A 12,023-nucleotide genomic window follows, 5' to 3' on the forward strand; every position below is an offset into this window, starting at 1 on the left:
ACCGTCGACCAGGGAGGACGATCCAGAAACCGGCGAGGTATCAGACCACCTCGTCGGATGAGGGGCCTCGGCGACGGAAACGCCTCATTCAATTGCCTAGTGCCGGTGATTCCGATGAGGAGCTCCGGCGAATTCTGGAGGCCGATTCGCCGGAAAATCATGGATCGACATCATTGCTTAACAATCCTCCTCCTATACCACCATCAACCTCCTCACCGATAGATTTATCCTCTTCCTCCTCATCCTATCTACCACCACGTCCTATACCACCACAGACCACCACCATTCCAGACCACCATGATTCCATGCATCCCCCATCCGATCCATGCATTCCATATCCTCCCAATACGAGCAACTGATGAAAAGGCTTGACCGCATAGAGAAAAAATGGATCAGTATGTAATTTAAGAAATTGAAATTACAGTAATGACAGTATGATGGAAATATTTAACAAGAATTAACAAAATTGACTTCTTTGTAGAATATTAAGCAAAAAGGACAAACCAAGAAATTATGGGAAAAAGCCGGAATATGTCTACCTCTTCGAACGAGGGAAGAGGTAGACAACTTTGAAAACTGCTTCGACGAGGAGTATAATAATGTGGTAAGTGTATGCATTTATTCCATTGCTATATGCGCGCACACGTGTGAGTATATATATTAATGATATCAGTTATTATTTTTTAGGTTGACTTTTTGCTCATATCGGAGGGCACAATCTAAAAGAGGCACTCAGTGCCTCTTTTAGAGAGGCTGTCTCAGACAGCCTCTTACCCTTATACACATGGTTTGGCACGGACAGTTGGCAACCATTGTGTCCCACGAAAATTGTGCGGGCCCTTTTCGAGAAGAATTAGTTATTCCTTAATACATTAACATTAATATGACCGTGTGTAAGGAATTCGAGCGACCGCGACCCATGCGGGCCGCAACCATAGGCCGGCCAAGGGCGCAGTTTATGATTACGGTGCGGACGTGACTTCAGGCTATTTTTGAGATTTAGCGGAACTTTATGTTTTATGATGATTTATTAGAGACTTCGTATTTTAGCTAAAGGTCTAAATAGTCGTTGACGTACCGTAAAACATCTGCGGACCAAACGTGCACCATTAAGGACCCTAGGTAGGCGACGAGGATTCGGGGCGAGGGTACCCAAATAAACTAGTCGGCTTCCCTCACCCTGTCGCCTCTCGGAGGGCGTACTTTACAATTAAGACACCCGATTGGCTTCTGGGATGTAACCGCCTACACGGCAAAAACCGTTAAAAGTGTAGAGCGGAGAAGAAGCCAACGTTGTCGTAGCGCGCACGAGGGTAACCTCTAGTCCTTGTCCTTTTCTGAAATAAACGTGTTTATCGCATTCTAAGATCCTCGACATCCTTACACGTGTAAATAATCTTTGTTAAATAATGTTGCAGATGCAGTTTGCGAAAGCACAGCTTTTTCAAGGCCCACTCGCCTCGAATTTCAAGATTCGATGCGAGTGGTCCTGAAAGCTCGCAAGGAAAGGGTCCAGCACAAGAAGCCGTCGGGCAGTGCGGCCAGATACGTTAATCCCTGGGAGAAGGCGGAGGGTTGGTAACCGGGGCGCAAGTGGAGGGAGGAGTAGTAGTGGGTAAACCCTCGCTGTCACATCGCCCCTCTGAAACGGGGGGCGATCGCTTGGGGAGTCCCACACTTTCTCGGGGTTGGAATGGCCCCGAGAAGTTGCGCGTAAAGCATTTAAGCTCCTGCACTTAAAATAACAAAAATAAAAAGCACCAAACACCACTTTTCAGTGCTCCAAACAGCACTTTGTGGTGCTAATTTAAAATTATATTAAATCATATTTTAAATTAAATTGGCTTTTTAAATTAAATTATGTATTTTAAATTATATTAAATTATATTACAATTGTACTAATTGTAAGAGTTTAAAAATAAATTCAATTGAAATAAAAAATTAATACACATTAAAAATATTCCGTCATCCCTTTCCATATCCTTCTTTCAATCTTCTTCGAATTCACTTCCTCTCGCACGCACACTCTTCGCGCTCTTTTCTCTCTCTCTCTCTCTCGCACACTCGTGCTCTCTCTGTCTCGCACGCACACTCTTCGCGCTCTTTTCTTTCTCTCTCGCACGCACACTCTTCGCGCGCGTTCTCTCTCTCTCTTTCTCGCACGTACCCTCTTCGCCTTCCACAACACGGCGCTTTGTCTTTCACGACACATTGTGGTGTTTACGCATTACTTTTTCTTTATTACGCATTGAAACTTAAATGAAATACCTTTTCCCATCCTACACAGGAAGATTTACTTCAATTTTTCCCGATATTTACTGTTAGAACAAGGTTACGTCCGTTCTTAGTGTGACGGACGTGCCCTCTATAACGAAGGCTGATCGCAGCCAAAGTTTGGCTCCAATTCCGCATGGAATTTTACCTGGAGAGTTTGCATTGATTTTGCAATCCATCTGCCTCCGCATTTGACTAGGAATTCGACGACAAAATTTGGTGACCAAATCATACCAAATGGGGACCTTCAAGCAAGGTTTGGTACCAAATATACAGGGTCATCCGTTTTTAAACGGCCAAACGTCAACCAGCTATAGAGGACCCCAAATGGAACAACTTTCACCCCTAACACTTTTTTTGATTCGAAGTTATTTCATTCAGTCACCCCGGCGTGCCCCATGTCAAAAAAACCAAGATCCAAAGGTCATACAAAAGAGTTGACTTAATAAAAAAGATGCCCCTATTTATTTTAAACCAAACAAAGGAAAAATCATCAAGATACATAATTGCAGTCCTAATATATTTAATCTTAAGTGAACGCAAAAAATGACATGTTTTTGAAATTATCTAAAAATCAAGACCGAATCAAAAAAAGTGTTAGGGGTGAAAGTTGTTTCATTTGGGGTCCTCTATAGCTGGTTGACGTTTGGCCGTTTGAAAACGGATGACCCTGTATATGTCTTTTGCTCGTAATGTGTGGAGCACACATTCCACTGCTCAGAGGGGTTTCTCTGGGTCAGCTTTCGAATGGTTCATTAATCATTGAAAAACCTCTAAGGGCAATTTTGACCATCTTAATCGGCTAGGCCCTTTGCAATTTCTAGCTTTTACCATTAAATCTTCTATTAGCGGAAAGGGTTGTGATTGTGGTACGGCCATTTTATTTAAGTCTCTAAAATCGCAACACAATCTTGTTTTTTTATTTTCTTCTCTTTTGTACGCTGGAGTTACTGGAGCCGCGAAGGGGCTGTAAAATTTTGCAACTTGTGCTTCTATCTCCTTTTTGTCTTCTATGCTGCATTTGTGTGGTCTTTTGCTACAGAATTTGTCCATTAGTAGGTCAATTCTAGCCTCATAATTTTTCACCATCCCTACATCGTATTTATCTTTGGCAAATATTGCACTGTACTTTTCTATTAATTTGTTTATTTCTGTTTTTCTTTTATAGTCCAGTTGATCTATAGAAACTCTAAAATTTGATGTATTTATATGTTCGTTAAAATTTATAACATATGTCCGATTCGTCGCAGACGGTCCGCGTATTTCCGGCCGTGTGGCAATCGAGGATGCCACAGCTGCGCGAAGCATGCTCTTTCGTCCCAAAACATATTGCGCATAGAGCCCTTTTCCGATTTTTGTCCGTCCTTCGACTAATCACGAAGAATGCTAATCCTTGAGTTGCCGCACGCGAGGCGCTTGAGGGTTCGAGCTGATGGCATTGCAAATTACAATGCTTATGAGTTTCCTTGAAAATTATAAGGACTCTGCTAAAGAACGCGTTAAACTACGAGAACGGATCGAGCGTTTAAAATCATACTTCGAAAAATTCGACGAACAACAAAACGAGCTGGCAATAATATCGGATGACAGCGAGACTGTGCTTTTGCAACGAGAAGAACTCACAGAATATTACGATGATGTGCTAGCGTCCGCGATAACACTGTTAGAAAATCTTCAGACGCCTTCAAATAATGCAATCAAGGAAAACAATCTTACAAGTAAATCCAATTCGGTTCCAGTCAAATTACCTAAAATAGATTTACCAAAATTCGATGGTCGCATCGAAAATTGGATTACCTTTAAAGACGCCTTCCAACGATGATACACGCGCACGAAGGTCTAAGTAATATTCAGAAATTAAATTATTTTAGGCTTTCATTATCAGGAAGAGCCGAAATCGCGATAGGAGCTTTTACAATTACTGACGACAACTACGCAGCCGCTTGGAATCATTTAGTAGAAATTTACGATAACAAACGCGCTTTGGTTTTACGACACGCGGCACTTTTACGCGACACTCCATCAATGCCTAACGAGTAATCCGAGTCAATTCGCGATCTTGTTAATGTGGATTGGATTTTTGCCGAGGATGGGTGTCACGGGGCGGAATAACGAACTGCGAAACTTCCCAAAAAATATCTTTACTTGTCGAAGTGCTCGAAACGGAGGTTGCTCGGAATCTGTCGAGTCTCTTCGGTTCTCCTTAATTTTCCTTGAGGCTATGGAGGGGTGAATCCTAGCTTACCCCGGCTGCCTGCCGGGGTGCTGGAAAAACCCAAGGGTTGTAAACTTCGGGGCCCCCGGGCACTGCTCGCCACATGGCTCGGACCCATCCACATTTGGGTTGCAGATGCTCGGGAGTCCCGCTCCATGAATTGGGCCCGCCGAAGGTCTCCGGTTTACGATCCCGGCGCAATAAAATGTACCCTCGTAGGAAATGCCCACATTAACCATATGCAATTACAAATACGTTCATTGCAAGCTCTAGGTCGTAGTTGGGAGGATATCGCCAACGATCTCATAACTAGTATAATTATTTCGCGCATGGGCAAGGAGATCAGGAAAACGTGGGAACGCACGTTAGCCGATACCGAAGTGCCAAAAATAAACAATATTTTCAAATTCTTGCATTTGGCCTCCCACCAATGCAGGGATTATGAATCAATATCAAACATCACGACGCAAGATCCTCCGATTAAGAAACCGCAAAATGATAATCGCGCATACAACACTCGACCACTCCCTTTGTCTTCGCCGCCAAATAATCGCGCATACAACAACCGTACACCTCAATTTTATTCGCAAAATAATCGCGCTTATAATACACGGTCATCTCCATCGCCATCACCAAACTTGAATTATCGTCAAGCTTTCGTAACGCAATATCGCTTTCCAACTTGCGGGATTTGTAAAACAGGTGAACATGCGGCTTATCAATGTAAAAAGTTTTTGGAAGCCCCCGTAGATAAAAAAATAGAATTAGCGCGCAAGGCCGAACTTTGCTTAAATTGTCTAAAGCCCGGTCATTCACCTGATACCTGTTACCGGGGCAGGTGTCAAAAATGTCATCGACCACATAACACGCGTCTTCATCGGGATAAAAATTCTAAGCAGCCAACAGTAACTTCACACGCCGAATCAAAAAACCTTGAAAACGACTCCTGACTAGCTACCCGCTTCGACGTTACGCATCAATCCCAAAACAAGATAACATCGCTAATCGTTGATGGTTCGACCCATGATTTAATGGCTACAGCCACCGTTCATGCTTTGGACATCAATAAAAAACTCATAAATTGTAGAACGCTCTTGGATACATGTTCAAACGCAAATTTTATAACAGAAGAATTATTAACAAAGTTGAAATTACCAACGCGCGAGCAGAGCGTAACGATCGAAGCGTTGAACGAGCTCAATACCATAACAAATAGGCAAGTCAAACTGACAATCAAATCCCGTTTGAATAACTTTAAACGCGATTTATATTTTTTCGTAATTCCACGCATTGCTGGGCACTCTTACCCGACATCCAAATAGATAAAACAAAAATCGCGATTCCGTCTAACATTCGATTGGCGGATCCAAATTTTCATAAACCCGCGCCTATCGACATGCTGATCGGTACGGGACTGACGCTCTCGTGCCTCAGTATCGGTCAAATAAATTTATCGAAACGAACCGACTCTGACCTGATCTTACAAAAAACTCAATTCGGTTGGGTCATCGGGGGGAGTGCTCCTCCTACGTTCCACAAAAATTCGCGCAAATCCTTCTATAACAATACCGAATTTGATTTGAAAAAATTTTGGGAAATCGAAGAAGGACCACAACTTCCTCATTTCACACCTGAAGAGGAAGCTTGTGAAACGCATTTTAAAAATAACATTTCGCGCTCTGTTACCGGTCGATACGTAGTCGCGCTTCCATTTAACGACAAAAAACAAAGTATAGGAGAAACTTATAATCGCGCTATGAGTAGATTTCAATCATTAGAAAGACGATTCGCTCTTAATCCACAATTGCATACAGAGTATACACAGGCAATAGAGTGAGGAGTCTGTTTGGAATCTGGTTCAATATACACGGATATTTGTTGTAGAGGATTTATTTTAGAATGGACAACTGACAGAGTGACGTCTAGACTGGTAGCTGAGGACTCACTGCCTAGGTTTCCATCGCCCTGTCTACTTATACTTTTCTCTGCCCTTTGTGGCAGGGAGAAATCTCTTCCAAATAGTGCTGGTGTCCTCCAGACCTTTCGCACGTGGGGCTCTTCCGGTCGCGGACGACCGCTGCCCTCTTGTCGAAGGTCCTTCGGCACTCCACGATTTATGGTACCCGTGTGCAGCTATTGAGACTGTGACTAACTCGAACTAAAATCATGCTAGGGACTGAAACTAAACAGTTCTCTCAAAAATAGCATTGTCTAGTCACGTATACCATAAATCGTGTGTTCAGCAGTTTTCCAACTTTCTCTAGTCCCTACAAGAGGAATATATAACACTCGGCCATTTAACGGATATAAAGACACCTGTGCACTCTGAAGAGTTTTACCTGCCACACCACGCCGTCATCAAACCCTCCAGCTCAAGAACAAAGGTTCGAGTTGTGTTCGATGGTTCGGCAAAATCGAGTACAGGTATATCGCTGAACGACACTCTTTTAACAGGTCCTACTATTCAGGACAATCTTTTCTGCCACTTGTTAAGATTTCGAATGCACCCTTTTGTACTAACCGGGGATATTGAAAAAATGTACCGTCAATTTCTTGTCAGACCCCAAGACAGACATTATCAAAAAATTCTTTGGCGGAATGCTAAAAATGAAATCGCGACTTTTCATCTAAACACCGTTACTTTCGGTCTTACATCCGCGCCTTTCCTTGCAACGCGATGCTTGCAACAACTTGCCAACGACGAATCGCACACGTACAGCGCGGCATCCGAAGTCATAAAGAGGGACATTTATGTTGATGATCTCCTGACCGGTGCCGCCACATACCGCGATGCAATTAGATTACGCGATCAAATAATCGAATTATTAAAAAGGGGAGAACTTAATATACGACAGTGGGTTTCAAACGATCCAAAATTATTGACTGGGTTATCTACTGACCAAATTCATCCGAAACTCTTTGGGGACGAAACGGTGAAAACATTAGGTGTAGTATGGAATCCGCGAAATGACAAAATTCAATATTCAGTGAATATTAATTCGCCACAGCAACCGACAAAACGCGCAATACTATCAACAATTGCCAAAATATTCGACCCTTTGGGACTATTGTGTCCCGTAACTGTAACCGCAAAAATAATTATGCAACGTCTCTGGCAATTAAAATTAGTCTGGGATGAATCACTACCCGCTCACCTACATCGCGAATGGTTGCTTTATAAAGACGATTTAAAACTCTTGGAAAAGATCAGTTTCCACCGTCACGTCACACAACGCACCGTTGAAACAATTGAAATACACGGATTCTGTGACGCAAGTGAACGCGCTTATGGAGCGGCTATTTACATCCGTAGTATAGACCGTTCCGGAAAAATCAAAACACAAATACTTTGTGCAAAAACCAGAATCGCGCCTTTAAAAACAATAAGTCTCACTCGTCTTGAGCTCTGTGGAGCAAATTTATTAGCAAATTTATATGTCTCAATAAAAGATTCTCTCACTAATAGCGTCGCAAAAACCACGTTCTGGACAGATTCGACTGTCGTGCTGCATTGGCTTATGAAATCTCCGAGCAATCTAAAAACTTTTGTAGCCAATCGCATAGCAGAAATTCAAACAAAAACGCGCATAACCGACTGGCGCCATATTCGCACGACTGATAACCCCGCAGATTTATTGTCGCGCGGCATTACAGCAAAAGAATTACTCAATAACAAATGTTGGACATTCGGTCCGGATTGGCTCACGCTTGATAAATCGCTTTGGCCGGAATCGCGATTAGAAATTTTGCAAGATATACCTGAAGTACGCAAGATTGTTTGTCTCGCCTCAAATGTCCTCAATCCCAATGACATTCTACACAAATATTCATGTATCAAGCGTCTGCGTAGAGTGATCGCGTATTGTTTAAGATTTTTAAAGGCAAATCGTCATACCGGAGCGATTTCTGTAGAGGAAGCTCAACACGCGAACGAAAAAATTATCGCTTTAATACAGTAACAGTCGTTTTCAGAAGAAATACGCGCATTAAAAACTGGAACTGAATTGCCCAATAAAAGTAAACTTCTCTGTTTAAGTCCTTTTGTTGACAATAAAGGCATATTACGAGTCGGAGGTCGTCTCCAAATGTCAGAATTACCGTATCATGCAAAGCATAGGATATTATTGCCAAAAAACGATCATGTAACCGATCTCATTATTCGACATGCACACTTGCAAAACCACCATTCAGGTCTCAACGCTACCTTGTACCACGTTCGACAATATTACTGGCCCATCGACGGCAAAAATACTACACGTAGGATATTGCGAGGTTGCGTGAAATGTTTTAGAGTTAATCCTCCTGCGACAAGTTATGTAATGGGAATTTTACCGGCCAACCGAATCATCGAAACGCGCCCTTTTACCAACATAGGGGTAGATTATTGCGGCCCATTTTTCATTAAAGAGCGCAAGTTCCGAAACCGCATGAAAATCAAAATCTATGTTGCCGTATTTATTTGTTTTTCGAGTAAGGCTATTCACTTAGAAGTAGTCAGCGATATGACCACTGAAGCATTTATCGCAGCTTTAAAAAGAATGATCGCGCGCCGTGGAGTATGTAAAAATATTTATTCCGATAACAGTACCAACTTCATAGGTGCCAATAATGAGGTGACCGAGCTTTCCCGAGTCCTGAACGAAAATGAGAAAATTCGTCAATTTCTCGATGATAAAGAAATATCGTGGCACTTCATGCCGGCTTTAATACCACATTTCGGCGGGCTCTGGAAAGCGGCCGTCAAATCTTTCAAACATCACCTTAAACGCGTCGTAGGTAACGAATTATTTACTTACGAAGAATTTGCCACCTTTGTAACGGAAATTGAGGCTGTCCTTAACTCCCTTCCATTGACTCCGATATCATCCGACCCCAACGATCCCGAAGCCCTTACTCCCGGTCATTTTCTAATAGGAACCGCGCTGACGAGTATACCCGAGGTCGATCTTACCATGACCTCCAACAACAAACTGTCAAAATGGCAGCATATTCAAAAGGTGAAGCAGGACTTCTGGACCAGGTGGTCCAAGGAATATATTAATCAATTAAATGTACGCGCAAAATGGGCCAAGGGGTCCCATATAATAACCAAGGGAACCATCGTGGTACTCAAGGACAACCACCTGCCACCTTCACATTGGAATCTTGGACGGGTGGAGGAGATTCATCCAGGCCCAGATGACGTCATACGCGCTGTAACCATTCGAACAATTAACGGAGTTTATAAGCGCAATGTAAAACAACTAGCACCGCTTCTGATCGAACCTACGTCATCTTAAAATTTAAGATTTATGTCATCGCGCCTTTATTTGCTCTTATTTATATTATGTCAATCATATTCGTATACGATATTTTCTATGTAATCAATTAGTAGATAATTTTTTTTTGTATTTAGGTTAGTGGTTTCGGAGAATTCGCGTTATTTTTACAGTAACTTGCCTTTTTATTCCCTTTTAGTCTCATTAGACTGTACATATTGGCTTCCGCTAGTTCCCTAGTTGTTGATTTTTTTCATTATAAGGATTAATCGCGCCCATTTTATCTTTTCTATTGAATGACAGTGTCATTCAACGGGGGGAGCATGTCCGATTCGTCGCAGACGGTCCGCGTATTTCCGGCCGTGTGGCAATCGAGGATGCCACAGCTGCGCGAAGCATGCTCTTTCGTCCCAAAACATATTGCGCATAGAGCCCTTTTCCGATTTTTGTCCGTCCTTCGACTAATCACGAAGAATGCTAATCCTTGAGTTGCCGCACGCGAGGCGCTTGAGGGTTCGAGCTGATGGCATTGGAAAAGTGGCCATAAGTCAATCCGTACGACCCTCACTCCGTGTACCGTCCGCGAGGTACTTGAGGGTCCCGGATTCGGACACAGCGGGCCTTATGGCCCACTACACGCGCTACTCTTCCGCACGACGCAAGGTACGCTCGGGTTGCGCTACAACCCCAAGAACCGTGTCTCTGGACGTGTAAATGCACGTTTTCCAGCCCCTTGGTCTTCGTCACCGGACCTCGGCCAAGGGGCAATAAATTAGCTGCTAGCCACTTGGCTAGCACGGCGTACGGAGGCCACTCGGGCCCCAACAATACCCAGCCACTTGGCTGAAAATACATGCTGCTCCGAGGTACCAATAAACGCGCTTTTTGGGGAATTTCCCGAACGTCGGCCTAAGGTAGGGGTTTCTTCCACCACCAAAGAGGGAGGTGCCAGAAGATCCTCTCCCTTAGGCTGATCAACAAATCAGGAGAGTTTTACTCCCATCATGGGCCCATGCCCAGAATTCTCACCACCCACACGAGGTGACGAACAAACTGACCTCGGAGCAGCAAGGCAGAATCAATCCAACTGGCAACCAGTCAACTAAAAAACTCCGACTAAACGTAGACGTGCATATACAAAGGCCTCGCTTTGTTAAATCCGAAATCGCGCTAAGTTCATACCGCGCTAAGTTTACACCGCTCCAGCTCACTGTTCCGTGAATTAAAGACTCATCTAATGTTAGTTCGGCAGATGAGATTCAATAAGTTGTAAATAGTGTGAATAAATAGTCTGTTGCGCAAAGAAAAAGACTGCAACATTCATTTACAACCACGAAATTAGCCAACATACTTATCTGTAGTTTTGTTATCTTTATTTTTTTCTAAGTTTTCTTTTGTGATATTCTCATATAATTTTTGGTTGATTTCCAAATTTTCATCCTGTATTAATTGGAATTTCTTTATTATATCTAGTCCAACTAAAAAGTCATATTGAAATTTATCTTCATCAATTACAAATATATCTACACTTTTTTCTATATGAAAGATTTTTATTTTTATTGACACCATCCCATTAGTTCTTTTCACACCATTAATCGTCATTAGATTTGCTCCTTGCACGCTATCTATTTTGCCTCTTTTCAGTCTTAATAATTTTGAACTTATTAAGGAAACGTTTGAACCTGAGTCATATATTCCCAGAATTTCTACGTTATCTTGCAATCGCACTTTGACCTTGATTAATGACGGAACTACAAGTTTTTTGTTCCTTGTTAGATAGTTCGGCTTCTATTTTTGTGTTATTTACAAACTTAATTTGGTTTTTCTCTTTACCGTTATTTTCATTTCCTCTGAAGCAGCATGAGGATTCCGGATGAAAGCGATTCATTTTCCCTTTTTTTTTCACAAATTCTACATGCTCTTTTTTGTTGTTTTTTCTCTGGATCTTCTTTGGCGTATTTATTGGCAGTTTTATATTCTGTATATTCTGTCGAGGAGTTGACCTTGCAGGTGCATAAGCTGCAGGTAGCCGTCCAGGAGGCACAAAACCGCGGCCGCAGCCGCAGCTACAGCAGAGGCCAGGAGTGAGAATCCCGCCGTGGCACAGTGTGTCGAGTATATGGGAATTCGGGAAAAAAGTCATAACTCTTAAATTATGAAATTTTCGAGTAAAGTACCTTCATACTTTTTGAAATAAAATGCAAAGGCGAATCGATTGGTATATAAAAAAATTTTTTTTTAATTATTAAAAAAAAATTTTTTTTTTAATTGCGATA

The 12,023-nt window shown here is 42.4% G+C and overlaps 1 protein-coding gene across 1 annotated transcript; it reads left to right on the top strand.

Moving 5' to 3' along the window:
* The first annotated feature begins 531 nt into the window (after positions 1-531).
* On the top strand, positions 532-9,768 carry LOC143363630 (uncharacterized). Its single transcript, XM_076804194.1, has 3 exons — positions 532-559; positions 1,419-1,574; positions 9,089-9,768. Exons 1-3 carry the CDS (start codon positions 532-534, stop codon positions 9,766-9,768), a joined length of 864 nt encoding a protein of 287 aa, XP_076660309.1.
* Positions 9,769-12,023: the final 2,255 nt, after the last annotated feature.

Source organism: Halictus rubicundus, unplaced genomic scaffold (assembly GCF_050948215.1).
Source record: "Halictus rubicundus isolate RS-2024b unplaced genomic scaffold, iyHalRubi1_principal scaffold0081, whole genome shotgun sequence".
Lineage (NCBI taxonomy): Eukaryota > Metazoa > Arthropoda > Insecta > Hymenoptera > Halictidae > Halictus > Halictus rubicundus.

Excerpts from the sequence above, each read along its gene's own strand:
- LOC143363630 (XM_076804194.1), top strand. The coding sequence starts at position 532 with ATGTCTACCTCTTCGAACGAGGGAAGAG. Across the intron at positions 560-1,418 it reads CTCTTCGAACGAGGGAAGAG|ATGCAGTTTGCGAAAGCACA; the intron begins GTAGACAACTTT and ends ATAATGTTGCAG. Across the intron at positions 1,575-9,088 it reads TCCCTGGGAGAAGGCGGAGG|GTGCCAATAATGAGGTGACC; the intron begins GTTGGTAACCGG and ends CCAACTTCATAG.